Genomic DNA, 18,370 nt, shown 5'->3' with positions numbered 1-18,370 from the left:
GTCAGAAAGGTGTAGCGCTAACGTCAAAGTGTCGCTCGATGTGTCGCATGGCGACGACGCATTTTGCTCATCACGAAGGCTTGAGTGAGCCCTCAATTGTCACGACTCGCCATTCGTGATGATCTTAATTATTCAGCATCGTTTATGTTGACTTCTTACTATAGTCCACGCACTGTTGACCATTATGTAAACGCAGTTTTTTGCTGCATTCTACATGCAACGTGTGCACTGCGCATAGTCATCAGGCCACTTTGTGTGTAATTGGAAGAGCAGCACTGCGGTAAGAAAGGATGTAGGAGAGCTGCAGTCCACTGCGTTGGGCAGATTTTTCCTGCGTTGACGTTGATGGTTTATACGGTTGCAATTCTGAGGTCTTCTCTAAGGTGTTGCGGAGTACGCTTTCGATGCTGTTCGCGTTCTCGTTTGTTCAGTTTGCCGTCATAAATCCAGCGCTCACCAAGCCAGGCCCTCACGGCCTTTCTAACTGCGACTACCTTTCCGGTATGACTCAGATAGGCGTTGCATCCTGCGATTAGCGAAACACAAACCCGTGATGAACAAACTCAAGTCCGCGTCCGGTTAAGCATCGAGTCGGTCGCAAGGATACCGAGGACCCACATTCGCTTGGAAAGGCCTTCTCGAAGCGTTAATGTTCTTCTCATTATCCATGCGGAATCGCTGTAAAAACACCGAATCTCGCGAATCGACGTTTATCGCGCGGCTGTAGGGCGCGGAAAAAACACGCAGCTCGAGAAAAACGCCGCCAGCTAGTTTGCTCTACGAGTGTGACGTTAACCGATTTATCGCTTTAACCGACGTGACCGTATAACCGCGTTCAGCTCTTGTGTGCGCGCGCACGCTGCTAAGGCTTTCGCCAACGTCCCTCGCCCGTCCTTGCTGGACGAAATTTCGCGCCAGTGCCGGAGGCGGTAAGCAGGTCGGTGTCTCTGCGCGGAGCGGACAGCGTCCTTTTTTGTTTCCCACGAGAAAGCGTCGCGGCCAGGATCCGTGTTTTGCGATTTTCTGGCTCCTCGGGCGACGCCTTGGAAAGCCGCGGCAACGCGAGCGAGCGCCGCTACACAGCTTCGCCCCCGGCTGCCGCATACGCAGTAGCCTGCCATTAATGGGTCCTTGTGGGCAGCCATGCGTGCGCTTTTTCGAACGCGAGGAGGAAGCGCACACAGGCGACGAGCAAAAAGGGACCCTCGTCTGGTGACAATGCGAATTTGTCTCCGGCGATTGCTGTAATTGCGCCCCTTCCTCGGCATAGGACGCGCGCCCATGTCTGGTACGTACGCACACTGTGGCGCGCATATATGAGCTTTCGGTTTCCGCTGGGCGGCGTCTAAATGAGCCTGGCTGCGTTAGGATAGCTTAGCGAGGTCCGAGTAAAACGCAGGAAACAATGATGGTGCTTAAGCGCACGAGAAAATGGGCGGCGGAATGGAACAACATACACACAGCGTGCGTGTGTGCATATTCGCGCGCGAAATCGCGGAAGAAATCTTCGCGACCTTCTTCGAAAGCGGTTACGTCAGGCAGGCTGTATGCAGTCGCTCGAAGTGCTTTGGCGAGAAGCGAAATGGGCATTTCTCCGGCGGCAGATGAATGGGGCAGGTTTCAATGCCAATGGGACTCGTTTAAAGTGACTGAAGTGCAGTACCCTTGAGCTAAGTACATGCAGAAGCGCGCATCTCTGCCAAATTAGGTTGCGAGCTTCCTTTGCGAGTCTCACTTAACATTCTGATTACCAAGAATGAGAAGGAAATAGTAAAACGAGCTCCGTTTGCATTCCTTCCACAGCTGGCGGACGCAGCATACCGCGGCATATAATGCAGCATGCCGCGACACTCGCCCTTACAAACGATCCTAACAAACGAGGGGAGAGGGGGAAGAAACTCGTGAGCGATCCAGGAAAAGTGACGAAGGTAGACGCTACCGCCACCGGGACTCAGAAGCGGAGCACAAAGCCCGCACTGTTCAGACACGGACGGGAAAAGAGTCCCCAGAGAAGCCAGTGGCGAAGGCTAGCCGCAGCGCATGCATCATATACGCGCCATCGTCACGCTTTGGCTGCGGCGTGATTCGAATCGGGAACTCTGATAGCGGTTATGCCTGCCATTAGCCAGTTTGGCGAAAATTGGCGCCTTTTGTTTATTTCCGCATGTTGCTCCCTTGTTTTCCCATCGGACGCTTCCACACACAGCTGGCGCCCGAGGGACTGCGTGCGTGTGTGAGTGTAGAGATAGCGCCTTGTTTCAACTCCCCGACTCTTCCGCGTGTGTAATACTAAACTTCCAGGAACTTGTATCCGACGAAATTTATGCCTACTTATGCACGGAGAGGGGGCGTGCGCGTGTGTTTCTAGTGTGTACTGGTATAAGTGTGCACTGTCTTATCGGCTGCAGGCATCGCCGAGCGTGCGGGAAAGAGGAGGAGGCGTCCGCGTGTCTGCCGTCTCGGTGACCTAAAACAAGCCGAAGTCAGTCGAGCGTCCGGCGAGCGCGGGAACACGACGCTTTCCTGCTGTGGTGGAGTGTCACGTGCTCCCCCCAGCGTCTTTCCCCGCCGAAAGGATTCGGAACGTCGCGGACAGGCAGCCGGGAGGGCCCGGCGTTTACTCCGCAACGAGAGACGCGCAACGCCCGTGGAAGGAGACGGGGAAGCAAGGCTCCACGAAAGCGGCCACCGAGCGAAATGCGACAGCGCGACGTTGCTGTACAGAACGAAGCGCAAGATGGCAGTGTGCCTCCGGGGCTCGAGTCGGCCGATTTGCGATGGCCGGAAGTAGGTGTCGCGTCTAACGCAGCGATGCGTAAACGTAGCTTTTTTTCTCACGTAATGCACTGCGTTATCTTCTCGTTAGCTCGTACACAACAGAGCAGTGATGCTAGTGTCCTAATCAAGGCCGCGGGTGCGAGCCCTAAAGGAGGACAGTTTTTTAATATTTTTTTTAATGAAATATCAGGACACGACGAGTAAAACCGCAGAAATTCCCCTTGTGCGGCAGACGACACGACCTCCGTGTAAACTCCATTCACCTATAGGATCTGCATAGCCAACCGCGCCTTTATTACTTGCAGCGAAATGAAGGTGGCTCGCTAGCGCGTCCTTCATTCTGGGGCGAATGCATATTCCTGCCTGACGCATCCGACACTGTGCGCCCGTCCGACGACGAGATCGCGGTGACGTCACAGAAATTCAGGACGTTTTTTTCAGCCAAACATACCTTACTCGGCGTGCTTGAGTGAACGCGCCCTATTTATACTCGGGCCATCGAATAGGCGTCGCATGCGTCGCTTCTCTCCGAATGTCGAACGGGCTGAAATGGAGACCAATGCGTCGTTCTTGTTTACGAGGCCACCACTGGCCTATTCGCGGTTCACACAAAACTTGACCGCCGGACTTTTCAAAAGCACACCGAGCAATTATGTTCCGCGTGCTTCGACTTGAGTGGGCCGCGTACGCTCGACAACACATCGACGCATGCAGAAGGTGCGCGCCACTACCGCAACTTCAGATCCGGACGTCCGCTCAGGCCGCCATGCACATTAAGACAGAAAAGAACAAAAAGCCAGAAGCGTTAGTTAAACGATTGGTAATTACGCTGCCATAAACATTCATCCTTCAGCTAAGCTATCATATCCCTCAGAGACTAACTTCAAAGCGACCTCGGCTGCAAGTAGTCTTAACCACGGATCAACCGTTTCTAGCTGGCCTAGGAGGCGCAGCCAGTCTCATTCCACCCATTTCGTGGCTCATATAGTGTGGCCAACCGGCGCACACTGAAAATGACGTTACATCCGTGTTAGCGAAAATTACTGATTCGTAAACCGAACTGGGCCGGGAGCCTCTCACGCAAGTGACGGCCCGTGGGACCGTTTTCCGCTACCTCTGATCTGTCGCGCCGTTTATCCAGGAAAACATCGGACCAGATGTATACTTTCCAGGTGGGCCGGGGAGAAGAAGAAGCGGCCTGCACCCATCGGGCGACTTTTTCTCTCTGTATATGCAGCCCTAGCCGGGCATCAACGCACGATAACAGATACTATAAAACGCCGATTTTTTTTTCTTCGTGGCGCTGTATCTCCGTATCTGCATGGCGCTGCGGAAGTGACCTGGTAATGACGGGGAGAGGGGCAGTTTGGGAATAAACGCCATAAACAAGCATATCGCGCGCGCGATACGTGCCCGGCGAATCACACACTGGCCGCGCCACGTCAGTGCCGATAACGGAGTGTGTCACTTCCTTGAAACACTGCACGGAGAGTATTGGCGGCCTCTATCCTGCAGTGGGCATAGTGAGGCTGATGATGGTGACCCCACTTAACGCTACAGTTACGGGCAATCACTGCCGAAGCTGCGCACGCCTGCAGAATTAATATTAGTGAGCGCAATAAACTGTATTAGTAATGGCGATAACGCTAACAATCGTTATTGATAATATCATGGCGAGGGCGGAATACTAAGCGACAGGAGGAAGTACGATCCGCTCATAACCAAGCCGTCATGAGGACTATGCCGACAACCCTCGACAGGAGGAACAAACCGCTTAATTAAGAGATCGACCTGCATACGCAAAGGGGAGATGAAAAGAAGTAAAAGACCCCCCCATAACAGGCGCACGCACACACATTAAAAAAAAAGGAAAGGAAATCATTACCTGTAGGAGAAAACTCAATATGGATGGTGTGTTCACCTACAATAGCCCCATATTTGCGCTATTTTCTTTATCTTTCTTCCCCGCAGTCAATGGATTTCGGCGCGTGAAAAATCAAATATACAGACACTCGGGACTAGTAGAAAGTTTCTGCATTGATCCCCCCCCCCCCCCCCCCCTTAGGGCTCTTAATGCATAGCAAATAATCAGCGTGGATGTTTCACACTAATCGTGTTCAGTCCCTGATATGTATGCTGCGGCCTCCGGCTGACACATTCAACAGTGCACCTTAAACGGTTCGCCCTGTCAGCAGTCATGCACCAGACAGATGAAAAGAGACCTGAAGCAGTGTGGACAAAACTGTGCATTGTGACTAGTACAACCGCTGCTGCAGTCATCAGTGCTCGTGTTAACACTCGTTTCTCTCAATAATGCCACGGCACCTGCAAAGCACGACGCTTCCCTGACTAATTAACTACCTCCACATCACCGCAAGAAGTAACAGTGGATTTGAGAGGCACCGTCCCGAAAACCATTCGGCGAAGCAAGTGAGGTGCCGTTTTGTTTATCGAGCCACACGACGCGTCTCACGGCGCACAGCGTTCCGTGTCTGTTTGTATGCGGTAGTAAAACGCGTGATTACAGCCAACTAGCCCAACTGAGAGCCTTAGCACAGACAGAGTCCAGTGACTCACACAGAGGTTGGCAGCAGAGGGTTCACCGCAAGGAGTGCACCTTTCCGGCCCGCTTTCCACCAAGTTTTGGATTCGGTACACAAACAGCAGCAGCAGTAACGAGGCGCGCCGTGTGCCCGCGTTGAATAACAGGGGCAAAGATCGCAGAGGAAGTGAGCGAGCGAGGGAAACATTTTACCTCACGACCGACATTCGCGCATATATAGCGAGGAGGCAAAAGCGGCGCCGTGCCCCTTGGACAGCACCACGAGGCGCCACCGATGTGTGACGCCAAGAGGGCGAGGCACAAACAAAACACAAGGCGGCATTAGTTGCGGGACGCTCGATTTGGCAGCGCGGAGCGGCGCAATATCTCACTCCGGCGGGAGTGCGCGGACTGCACGCCTGCGCTGGCGTCGGAGTGGACCACTCAATGCGCGCGCAACACGGGCGCGTCCGCAGCAGCGCCGGCACGGCCAGCCAGCCGACGGGTCGTCTCACTGCGGCGGACACTGCTTCCAGGGCCAAAAGCTGCGGGCGAAGGCGGCGGCCCCGAGACAGGACCCGGAAGAGGCAGCCCGGCGGGTGACCGACAGGCGCGCATCTCGGGGCCGGCTTCACGGCTGCCGCCGCCGACATCGCGTGTAGGATACAGCGTGCGCCTGCGTGCCCTTATGCGGCAGGCACTCATCGGATGGCAAGCCTCGTATTACGGCGGGCGCAGACTCGGAACGGCGGCGACGCCTACAGCCCTGGCCTTTCTCTCCACCCCCCCACCCCGTGCCCGTGCCGTGTGCTTGTATACGATATATACATATAGTTGTCAATACTCTGCTGCCAAGGGTCAGGGCTTGTTTTTTTTCTTTCGCCTGCGCTGCCGCGCCCGGAGAACCGAAATAGGAGCGACGCAGGGGGCGTCACACCACGCTCAACCTCTTTAGACAGTGAACACCTCATGTTTACATTGACGGGACAGGGGCGATCACGGCAGTACACGCGCTCCGCGCTACACGTCAGTCTTTAAGCTGTACGTCAGTTGTAGCCGCTCTTCCGAGACAAAACGTTTGCGTTACAAGTAAGCAATAAGATAGATTACAGAAAATAGCAGGGTAACAAACGCGACAGCATGCAAACGAAATGAACAGAAACTTGGCGCTCTTTGTTGCTTTCTGCATTGACATGGCGCTAAGTTAAAGGCGAGCGGCAAAGTTTTCAGTGTTTTTTTTTTTTTTTTGCAGTGTACATACAAGGCTTCAAAGCCCAGCTCACACCTGTTAGTCTATAAGTAACTTCGGACCTCCTTTCTTTTTGCGTTTTTCATCCACGGATGTTTCCTTGATGAGAGCAGCTGCCCATAGCGAGGACGTTCTTTCGATGCCCAATAGTAATAATAATAATTTAAATTGCATTCGTGAAGGGTGGACCCACGCATACTGGACCGCAAAAGGCAGTGCTGCCCATACCGTGTACAGGCTCGTGCTCCCTTCCTGGGGCCCTTTGTTGCGCCAGGACGAGTACAACAGAAAGGGGAAATATGAAAAGAAGGGCAGAGAGGCTGCTTAGGGTGCAGAGTTAAAAAAAAATAAAATAAGGGGCAGCTCGTTTCACACTATGTGAAAGAGCCGCAAATTTTGTGTGTAATTTCTCAAATCGTGAACGTCCATGATAAATAGCGGCGCACATATGTACACGCAAATAACGGAAATTAACAATCGGGAATAATCATGGGAATCATCAGTAGACACAACAGACATGTTTGTGAAAAGTTTGGGCTGAAGCTTGTTGTGGCCTCCGGTGTCCAGACAAACTGCAACGCCTCACCCTACCTCCCTCATCGTTACAACTCTATCTTGACCCTCACAACAGCTCCGCATGTGGGGCGGCCAAGGTCACCCTCACACACCCCCTGCAGGAACTCCTCCAAGCCGTGACAGTAGCTCCCATACCCAAACCGGCCATCCCCCCTCTCATGTTAACCCGCTCTGTGGGTTGCTCGACAAACTGGCCAAACATGGCTAGTGGACAGAGCTGTCGGTGAAGCCCAGGACAAGTAGGAGCCCACCCTTGAGTAACTTCTTCGTTTTTGTTTAAAATAAAAGTTGTTACCATCACCACCTACGGATAGTGGGAACAAAAAGGCGAAGATTCGAGCATAGAGCGTGTGTTCGAGAGAAGAGAGAAAAATCATGGTACTCCTAGTGCAGGGCGCAGAGAAAACGCAACCGGAACTTAGGCCGGATACAGCACAGCATGCACGAAAGCCGAGAGTCAGGATTCTAGCACCATGGTCAGCTTAATATTGGACTTTGTCGGGCGGGCGACGCTCACTTGTCCTTCAGCGCCGTGCTTGTCCTGTGTCGCTGCTTTGAGGAGAGGTCGCGCTGCTTGTTTAAATCCTTCAGTAGGAGATTATGGCTTGAAAGGCGTTGTCGTTTTGTTGGGTGCTGGTTCGGTGCGATCTCCAGAAGTAGTTGGATCATTGTTGAAAGTTAGTGACCGGGGCTATGTACAGTTTCAGACATGTTTTCTGCTCCCCGAACTAATCTGGACGCATTACAGCATCACCCGTCACTTAGCAGAAAGGAATTCTTGCCTTTATTTTCGATTATTTTGAACGGACCCATGTACGAAAACGATGCTTTGGACCCGGTTTCGAACCCGGCCGCGGTGGCCGCGTTTCGATGGAGGCGAAACGCAAAAGGCGCCCGTGTGCTGTGCGATGTCAGTGCACGGTGAAGATCCCCAGGTGGTCGAAATTATTCCGGGGCCCTCCACTACGGCACCTCTTTCTTCCTTTCTTCTTTCACTCCCTCCTTTATCCATTCCCTTACGGCGCTGTTCGGGTGTCCGCCGATATGTGAGACAGATACTGCGCATTTCCTTTCCTCAAAAACCAATTTTCAATTTTCTAGCTGCGGGAATTCTGTGGTGTCCGATGTCCGGACGGAGGGAAGGAACAGGCGCAGAGACGACAGCCAAGGGTGCACTTATTTCCAGCAGAGATGGTGGGTTCGAGAGAAGACGGAGAAGTGCTGATGATGACAGTAGACGGAGTGGAGAAAACGGAATTGAAACATAGGCGAGCACAGCACTTGTGGCAGCAGTGGTGCTTCAAAGACATTCAGAATTAGTAAATGTGCAAATGAATAGGTTGTGGAGCCGTTCGCTGCCATTGGATGCCGCCTATACGGCGCAGCACAGCAGGAATAACACAGCGCTACAATGGCTGCCGAAGGCGATGCACTCGAGAACGCAGAGAGTTTTGCACAGCAAAGTGCGCACAAGCTCGTAACGCCGCGCCCGACATAAGTTCCGCGCGAAAGTGTGCCGCCGCCGAACGGGATCTGTGAGGCCGACGTGACAACAGGCTACGCGCGAACGGTGGGTGCGCTGTCGCCTTTGCGGAAGAGGCGGACTCGTGAAACGCCGGTCCGGGCCGCCTTGTCCGCGACCTCACAGGCGCTTCTTTTCCCTTGCTGGCCCCCGACCGCAAGCGGCCATTGTACTTAAGCTCGAATTACCTCTCCCCTCTCGGGCTTGATTTAAAAAGCAAAAAAAAAAAAAGAAGTACACATGAAACACATCTGCGCTCATTACCCCAGCGGCCAGGTCCTCGTCCGCAGCGCTTGTCCCCACTGCGTGCAGAGCGACGGCCACAGAGAGCATCATCCCGTGTCACGCTTCCTGCGAAGCGGCCTCAGGAAAAGCTTCTCGTTCGGCCAGGGCAAATTGCGCCCGGGTCGGCGTCAGTCACTCCGCGATCACGGAATCGGGGGCGGCGCCCAGCATTCAGCCCCGCGTGATGCGCGTACAGAGTGTGTATACGCACGGTGTATGTGCACTGTACGCAGTTCACTGCACCGTGTCCGCCCGCCGAGAGAGCGCGCGCCTGTCGCCGTCGTTACACGCGCGGCCTAGCGTGTCACAAATGCGAGACGCCTCGCGAGGTGTTGGAGCGTTCAGCGGCGCCGTGTGCGCCGTTCGGCTCCGCGGCGCGGCCGAGCGGTCACGCGGGCTCAGTCGCGCGTGCGGCGCACTGAACGCGCAAAGCGAAATAATCAGTTTGGCGACGCGCCGAGTGGTCAGTGGACTGATTTAGCTCAGTGCCCACAGTGGCCGACGCTGCTCGGGGAGGGGACAATCAACCAGAAAGAAAAAAATAGACAAGAAAAGCAGAAAAAAGGCCGTGCGCATGTTAGCTCACTCAAGCGCGTTAGGATTCAATAGTGCCTAAACCATTCCGATGAATTTTCCGCATCCTGAGTCCGCGCGTTGTAGGAGTTCTGCTTTATGTGTATATACCTTCCTGAGCCTGCATTATGTCCTGCAGGTGGACTTCTTCGCTTCTATATGCTAGTGGAGAAGTTGAATGATGTGCGGTAGGCAAAGTGAATGCTTTAGTAGCGTTTCGATATGATGGTTTATGGGTGTTTAACGTCCCAAAGCGACTCAGGTTATGGGGACGCCGTAGTGAAGGGCTCCGGAAATTTCGACCAGCTGGGGTTCTGTAACGTGCACTGACATCGCACAGCACACGGGCCTCTAGAATTTCGCCTCCATCGAAATTCGGTCGCCGTGGCCGGGATCGAACCCGCGTCTTCCGGGCCAGCAGCCGAGCGCCATAACCACTCAGCCACCGCGGCGGCTGTTTCGATATGAACCAGTTGATACAGCAGCTAATGGAAGCACATACTCCACCCGGGATAATAACTGCGTCACACACACTTTTGAGTTCACTTTGAAGGAGGACAGTGTAATGGTAACCACAGAGCGATACACCCCTAATCAGCTCGGACCAAACTTGCGACGGTTACGGGGGGGGGGGGGGGGGGGGGGGGTTCGAGGACTCCACGATATCGCGCGTCTTCTCGTCGGAATATGGCGCCGCCGCAAAGGATCGACCTCGCGTTTTTTTACCTCAGCAGATTAACTCCTCAGACGTGGCAGCGCTGCGAATACGTACAGCCGAAAACAGCGAGGTCAATTTAACACCGCTCACACGGGTACTTTTCGACCCTGGCAGAGTCGATTAAGATCGAACTTAGTCCAGAACCGGCCAATCGCGATCGAACCCGATCCTGCTCAACACAAGGCCGGTTCGCAAAGTGCGATCGACGGTCTGTCGCATCACAGCGATAGACTTGGTAATATACGCGTTAAAGACACGATTACGAGCTTTTCCTTAAATAGCAAAGCGGGATGCTCAAAACTCCCCCAAGAGATCTCAAATGAACACCCTCGACGAGTCGAACCGTCTTGAATTCTAGAATAGCGAAAAGCGGCTAAAGCTGGAGCGCAGCACTACATCCTCCCTCCGCGGGGTCAACGGTCACGGGCGTCCGACCGCGGCGGCCGTCCCGTTCGTCGAACGCTTGGCCCAAGAAATGCTCGTTCGCGGCGGGCTGAGAAGCGGCGGTTCCTTGTTCCGCCCGACCGCGATTCGTCGAACACGCGTTTTCTTCTCCTCGCGGCGTTGCACAACGGCTGAGTGATCGAACACGTTCGTCGGATCAGCAGAAAACGCCTTCGTTTCTCCACCCGGCGCTGCAGCTATATAGTACAGCAGGACACCGGCGCACAGCGCGCCGACGTGGAACGCGCTCGACCCATATATATATATATATATATAGTGATTATTTATTTAAAATAACAAAAAGGAAGGTAAAAGATGTTTGCTCACCCCGGCATCTGCCATCACTAAACGGCGGCACCTGAGCTGGGGTAGCGGAAATATACACTGTAAAAAAAAATCCGTCAAAATGACGGGAAATACCTTGGCAGCTCTATTTCCAAGCATTTGACCGTTAAAATGATGGCACCCCGTCATTTTAAAATGACGGTGCTTTTTCATCATTTTGATGTTTTTCTTGTCAATCTGAAATACAACTGAACCGTCAATTTGATTACATTTGACCATCAAAATGACGGCAGAACATCATTTCTAAATGACAGTTTTTCCATCATTTTGACGTCTTTCTTGTCAATCTGAAATACAACTGAACCGTCAATTTGATGACATTTGACCATCAAAGTGACAGCAGAACATCATTTCTAAATGACAGTTTTTCCATCATTTTGATGTTTTTCTTGTCAATGTGAAATACAGTCAAACTGTCAATTTGATAGCATTTGACCGTAGCAGTTACAGCAAGATGTCATTTCTAAATGACAATGTTTTTTCCTGACTTCGATGTCATATTTATCGATTTGAAAATATAGCCAAACTGTAATTATACCACTGATTGTCTGCGATGGCAAGCTGTCAATTTTAAAACTGTTTTTATGACTTCAAGACTTTTTGCAAATTTGAAATTATCTATAACTGTCAGTACAGCATTTGGCCATCAAGGTAATAGCAGGCTGTAATTTCGAAATGACTATGCTTTTAACCATTCCAAAATTTGGCTTGTCAACATGAAATGCAACTGTGTTGTCAGTATGATGGCGCAACACGACAAGTCTCAACATAATTCTGTGTCAATATATAGTGTGGTGAACCTGACCACATGAAAGTCACTTGCAGTGGGCAGTACCTCATAAACCATGCAACAAAAACAAATTTACATTTCTACTTGCACATTTATTCATAAATTAAAGTGCATTCAGCAGGCTCAGCAACTTTGGTGCGATTCCGCAGGCCCTGCCTTTGCCGCGCCCTTTCGTTGGGTTGCTCTGCCCAAGGTACCTGGAAACAAAACGAGGATAGAATAAATCCATGCTCCATAAACTGTGCCAATCACATACTCTGCCTACACGCGTGAAATGCCATGAATGTGTGAACTGCACTACCTTCTGCAACACACAGTATTATGAAATTGAAAGACGAGATTAAAATCAGGTAGCAACAAATGTGAGCACACTAGTAGTGCGCTTAAATAGCTACATATACATGCACTAACAATAGATGATGTACCTAAATGTAACCATTATTATAACTCGTAAAAACAGCCCACAATTGCACATACACACCGTATAGTATTTCTAGTAACAATAGGTGCTCATCATGTACAGGAACCATACACAGAGTCTAGAAACCATAACTATGCAAGAGCATTTTGCTGCATTTCAGTGTTTTCAGCTATCAGCCGCAAACATAGGTCAGTATTGATGTAACACCCTGATGTCCAGGTATAGGCTGCAATTGCACATGTGGCAACCATGCATACATTTAAAAACCTCATTATCATGCCTCATCATCTTACCATTTGCACAATGCTCATTCTAATTTCTGTGCCCTTGGCCACAAATAAGCGGAATTTCACACCTGAAATCTTCTGAGCAATCAACAAACCTGTCACGATGATGAATGTCTTAATTTTTTTTCTTTTACACTGCAACTGTTGACACAAAGGGCGGCCAACTTCTCAGGTGCCAACATAGCAGACTTCACGATGGCACTTTCACCTGTCCGTTTCAAGTACTGAGCAATTCTGGACAAATATGGGATCACAGCATAATTTTTTTTGAAAGGGGCTAATAACCCTGCCAGCCCCTAAAAGATCACCAGGTGAAAGGGGAAAGTGCCATGTAATGGTTGTGACAGTACCTGTGAAGCTGTCCTGCCTATGTGTCACGTCTCCCGTTTCAATGCAAAATGAAATCTGACATTCATCATTGCAAAAGGTTTGTTGAGTGCCCAGAAGGTGAGGTAGAGAGCTCTACTTTCTCGGGGCTGATTGTACACAGGCTACAGCGAGCACTGCATCAGTGGTAACAAGGGAACCTGAGGCCTGTAAAAGTGCAGAGAGGCATCCGGCGACTTGCCACATGTGTGGACGCAACCCATAGTCAGACACACTGTAATGTTGCACTAGGACATTAGCCAGTGGACACGATACATAGTAGAGCGACTTAAAATAACTGCATTTACACTTAATCCTCGCTCCTATTTTTCCTGACGTCGGTACTTATAAAAGTGCTGCACACATTACATTTAGCAATAATTGACCGTCGCCCGTCCTATCTGGTTCTTCGTTCTAGCCCCTTTCTTGCAGTAGCCAACCAAAAAAATAAGCAAAACACTGAAAAGTGTTATCTAGATGCACTCACAGGACACGTGACCAAGTTTAGGCAATGCAAACTGCCAGGCTGGTGCATTCATCACATGACAATGATCAAATCCGCAATTCTGCAAGTGTCAGAATACCAGAACAGGGTGCAATTTAAAATTAAAAGTCCGGCCTTCATCTCGCAATTGCCAGAGCTAGCCAATGTGCAAGGCTTGTTAGCATGTACTGCTGGCAAGCAGCACTATGTCAATAATCTTACCATTCTACTTTCTAAAGACGCCTGTGACTGGCAAATCACCATACAGGTGTGCCAAAAAAGCAACACGGTGCTGTGCCAGAGAACGAAGAAATGCGCGAGAGGAATGTATGTGACGACATCAGAATTTCAGGGGAACAGGGCAGAACTGATCATTTGCAGGCACTGGCTAAGGAGGGCGAGTGCCTTTCCTCAGGAAAAAGAAGCCTGCTGCTCGCACTATTGCCTCGGATTCCGATTGCTTATCAAACGCATCATCCACATTCACTCATTTACCTCTGCAAAAGCTCCATGGTGAGGGGGCAGTCGGGAGGGTACGCAACGTTGAACACAAAGAAGGCACCAAGGAGGAGGCCCATGGCCTTCTCAAGACTTCTTGTAGAATCCACTGCAACGATGATCTTCTTTACGTCCCCCATGCTTGATCCTGCAAGGAAAAAAAATTAGTCACGCAAACGCTACCCACTAAAGGGGTGATCTAATAATTCGAGTAACTCTATGGCCTTCGATGTGTACACTGAGAGAAGCCGAATTCAAATGTAATCGTAAAAAGCCATACTGGGTCTTGTTGCTAGGCCTTATGGTACCCTGGCAGTAGACAGACACATGCAACATGCCCTCCCTTATCAGTGCTTTACACGCCACTAATTATATCTGTTGAAGATGCTTGCTTCATGTAAACATACTACATTGAACTTTTTTATGGAAAAAGCTTTACAAATATTGCACGACAAAAAAGAATTAACTTTGTCGACAGAATACTTCGTTTTTTTTTTAAATAATGGGGAATAGTGATGAGGTAACGAAACTTGGGCAAGCACCGAGGCAACTTTTCAAAGGCCCTCCATTTTGTACCTAGCCTGCCATGACACTGATGAGAAAAGCCAAGCTCAGCTTCGTTCATGCTTTCTAGCAGAACGTCATGCTTTTGGCAAGTCAAAAGGCCGCACATTAGTCTCGATGAACTCTGGCATATCACCTTATAGTGCGGAGATTGCCCCACCCTCCCCACTTATCAACAGTACTGCTACTGAGTTCCAAATTTTTTGTACACTCTAATAAGAATGGAAAACTACTGGCCAAACTTGCACATTGTTATCATGTTTAATTATTAAACAAACTGTACATACATAAGATGAAGCAGCAATTAAGCCTTTCATCCAGGGCTAGCCTCATTCCTAAGTTTTGAATATGTCCTACTAAGTAGAGTGAAGTTACACAAAATCAGGTTACATCGTAGAATAATAAAATACACTGTACAAGCCATGTTTTGAGCCAAAGTTCTATAAATGACAAATACATACCAATCACAGCAAGGTGCGGAGTTGTTGGCAGTCTTTCCAGCCCCCCTTCAGCTGCATGCTGGGAATTCACAAGCCACATGTTATTAGACTCCAGAGAAAACATCAGTGATCAGATACATGCATCTCAATAATAAATCATAACCATACTTCCAACGATCCTGCTGTCATCAAGGCACTTTCTACACGTCGGGTACAGTATCATTTCAGCAGAAATGGATGAAAATGCGGTATAAAATTACAAGACTACAAATTTACTTGATTCAATAATTCCCAGCTAATGGATACGCCAGTCGAAAGAAATTTTTGGCCCTTGTTTGAGGCTTATAGGCAATAAGCTATAAAAATGAATAGAATTTATTTGGAAATAACTATTGCTGAAATAATTAGGCCCATATCTTAATGCTATACAAGAATGAAACTGCACACTATCAGTACACGAACTAAACACTGAGCTGCCCCATCGCCACCGGACACCGACGTATGGGGCTCGGTGTGCCAGGAAGCGAGGAACAACAAAAAAGAGAGAGCGTAAGAAATAAAACAGAAAAAAGCTGATCAGTGCACGAAAAGTAGTCTGCTTTTTATTGACGAATACTTTTACGAACCTACGACAGTAGTGCCGACACCATGAATTCAAGGGAGCTGCAGATGGCCAGCATGGTAGTCATAGCACATGTCTTGGCCTGAATTACAACTGAAAATGTAAAAAATGGTTTTTACGACTATTTTTACTGCCCATTAAGCCGATTCATAAGGTGTTCTGCATTTAAACAGAGGCGCATGGCGCGCTAGAGCTCGACCAACTCGATTTCGATCCTTGGCCCGCGTAGCAGTAATCGTAACCGAAAGTCAGGCTCGATCGCCATTGTATGTGCCCGCATGATAGAGATACTATAAACGACTTTCTTCGACTTTCTTCAATTAACGTGCGCCAATGCTCTTCGTACGCTTCAGTGTTCCTCACAGGAAGTTTTTTTTTTACACGTGGGCGCACGCAGCCCCTGAAAATCGCTGCACGTGGCTGAACCATGAGGCCGCGATTCACGCTTTACGTAGAAGCACGTCTCTGAACGGCAATCTCGGGCCCACGGCCATCGGTGCGTGTATACATTACGCGTGAGAACTAGCGTGCTCCTCGTAGCTATGTGCCTCACAGAACGCGTACTGCACGAACGAAGCATATAAGCAGAACACTTACCTTTACCCGCTGCAGTTGATTTTCGGCTGCAGCCCATACGTTCCTTGATTGCGTCTTCGCGGCCTTCCAACGCGTCGCACACAAAAAGGCAAAATGGCGCAAAAAGCACAGCGCACACCCGGGCAGAAGCAGCGCGCACAAAGAAAAGCGAGAGGGAACCACGACAACCGGACTCCTTCCTTGACAGCGGGGGCCGGAAGCGCGCGTTGAGCGACGTCTCACATGACGTACCCCTACGCGCCAGCCAATAGAGTTTCTCGTTTTGTGTTGCGCTCTCCGTCTCTTTCTCCTCGCCCGCTCGTTCACGGCGAAGTCTCCGTCTTTCCAGTTTGACGCCGGCGGCTCGTCAAAATAGATAAAAAAGTGGCCGTCAAAATGACGGTTTGTTTTTACAGTGTAGGATAGCAGGCAGTTTGAAGAAGTGAAACAAAAGAGGTGAGGGGATAGCAGGAAAGAGATCGACCCATGTGCCGGCAACGTTCCGCGAACACAAGCTTTCCAATGTAGCAAGGTCACTCTGACTCACCTTCCTACACGTATAGCGCGTTGCAAAAGCTGGAGAGGTGGGGTTTGGCGAAAACAAAATAGAAGGAATGGAACCAGTTTCCAGGAGTTTTACGCATGCACGCCTTGTCGCGTGTGCGCTTCGGCGGCAGTGCAGAAGAAGGGAATAGGACGAAAAGAATTAAGGACTATAGGCACCTAATTTCGTTGCGCGTTTTCTTCTTTCCAAGGATGCGTTAGACGTTAGAATGCACGGATCAGCGCGCGGTATTCGCCTACGACCGCCAAATGAATTATACGTGAATTTCTTCTCTCACGCTGTTTCGGTTTCGGTTTCAACAACCGAACGATGGCTGTGACGCGTAGTTGAACTTTAGGTCACGTGAGGCACAGAAAAACTGCAATATAAACGCTGATGCGTAGTTCTAACTCGCTACAGCACTTAAACCAGCCTCCTTCAAAAGCTAGAATTACAACGAACTAACGTATCAGCAGTTATAATGCCGTTTTTTCGTGCCTCACGTGACCTAAAGTTCAGCTACACGTCACGGCCGTCGTTCGGTTGTTGAAGCCGAAACGGCATGAGAGAAGAAATTGAACCGCAAATTATTTAGCAGTCGTAGGCGCGAATACCACAGGGTGCTCCATGTATACCGACGTCTAACGCATTGTTTGAAAGAAGAAAACACGCAAGAAAAGTTTGGTGCCTATAGTCCTTTAAGGTGAGCGATTCGCGTATTCAAGAGGAGGCACATGATTCTGTGAGAAAAAAAGCCAGGAATGATGACAGGAAGGTATGCCAAAGGAAATGGCGCTTCTACTTCTGTGAGTGGTGAGCATGGATGCGCAACTCGACATGACCCTCAAATGGATTCACCCAGGGAGCTCTCGAAGGCCATTTTCCACTGAATTCGACGCGGACGCTTCACAAGCAGCAGTAGTGCCGCCGCACTCGAGGTTCGAAACGCCATGGGGGACAAAGCAAAAAGAAAAAAAAAAGATTATTCGCCAACACTGCCTCAGTGTTCGACTTAAGAGTGTTAGCCACGGGAGCTTTAAGTGTTTGCATCGGTGTGCTGAGCAAACGTGGAGAAGACCAAAAAAACATCCGCGGATGTTTCCTTTCCAGAGACATCCCTTCTAAGACACAAGCAGCGCCATCTACCTCATGCATTTTGAACTACTATTGCGATTTACAGCCAGCTTCGCTATATCCGGTATATTTCTTCGTTATATCAGTTAATAAATTTCACAAACGCGTGCATCACAACACTATGAATCATTTGACACCATCCGGAACCCCCTGCGACAAACGGTTCGGCCGTAATGGCCGTCTGAAGGTCCTCTGAATGCACGGTCTGGGCGCGGCAAGCTCGTCGGTGCGAATCCCACACAACTTTTTGGCTACATCTCAATCAGTAACTTTACCTTCAGGAGCATGCCAAGCCATTTGACAGCACTGGAACATTCAGCGTGAAACGGGTGGCCCCCAAATTTTTTGCAAATAGTGGTCCGGGGGGGGGGGGGGGGGGGGTCCACTTCGATGGCCGCTATACTGGCACATATATAACGGATCGAAAGCATAGGTATCAACTGAGGGGCTACGCGCCCACTGCTGTTATGTGATATAGTGTGGTCACCTGGTTACTATTTTGGTCAATTTGACCTTCATTGCAAAGAGACGCGTCCTTGACAAACGTAAGTAGCAAGAGCCAACGCTCTTAAAAACTCACAGGACGCGGTTACCACTATAGGACAAGATTTT

At 50.1% G+C, this 18,370-nt stretch overlaps 2 protein-coding genes across 4 annotated transcripts in view; both read right to left on the bottom strand.

Moving 5' to 3' along the window:
• ko (Stork-head domain-containing protein knockout) overlaps positions 1-18,370 on the bottom strand; it is a 366,522-nt gene that overhangs the window by 217,151 nt on the left and 131,001 nt on the right. The gene's annotated exons all lie outside the window — the stretch shown is intronic.
• On the bottom strand, positions 11,894-16,505 carry LOC144114699 (uncharacterized). Of its 3 annotated transcripts, none has more exons than XM_077648598.1 (4): positions 16,102-16,505; positions 14,904-15,597; positions 13,876-14,026; positions 11,894-12,019 (listed from the first exon to the last, which is right to left on the bottom strand). In XM_077648598.1, exons 2-4 carry the CDS (start codon positions 15,004-15,006, stop codon positions 11,926-11,928), a joined length of 348 nt encoding a protein of 115 aa, XP_077504724.1. In that variant the 5' UTR covers positions 15,007-15,597; positions 16,102-16,505; the 3' UTR covers positions 11,894-11,925. The 3 variants fall into 3 exon arrangements, with proteins under 3 accessions (XP_077504724.1, XP_077504725.1, XP_077504723.1); XM_077648599.1 differs by having other exon boundaries at positions 14,904-14,961; positions 16,102-16,502; XM_077648597.1 differs by having other exon boundaries at positions 14,904-16,505.

The sequence above is a fragment of the Amblyomma americanum genome, chromosome 1, assembly GCF_052857255.1.
Source record: "Amblyomma americanum isolate KBUSLIRL-KWMA chromosome 1, ASM5285725v1, whole genome shotgun sequence".
NCBI classification, from domain to species: Eukaryota; Metazoa; Arthropoda; class Arachnida; order Ixodida; family Ixodidae; genus Amblyomma; species Amblyomma americanum.
Note: the sequence above shows the minus strand (reverse complement) of the source record. Positions and strands in the feature narration are given on the sequence as shown.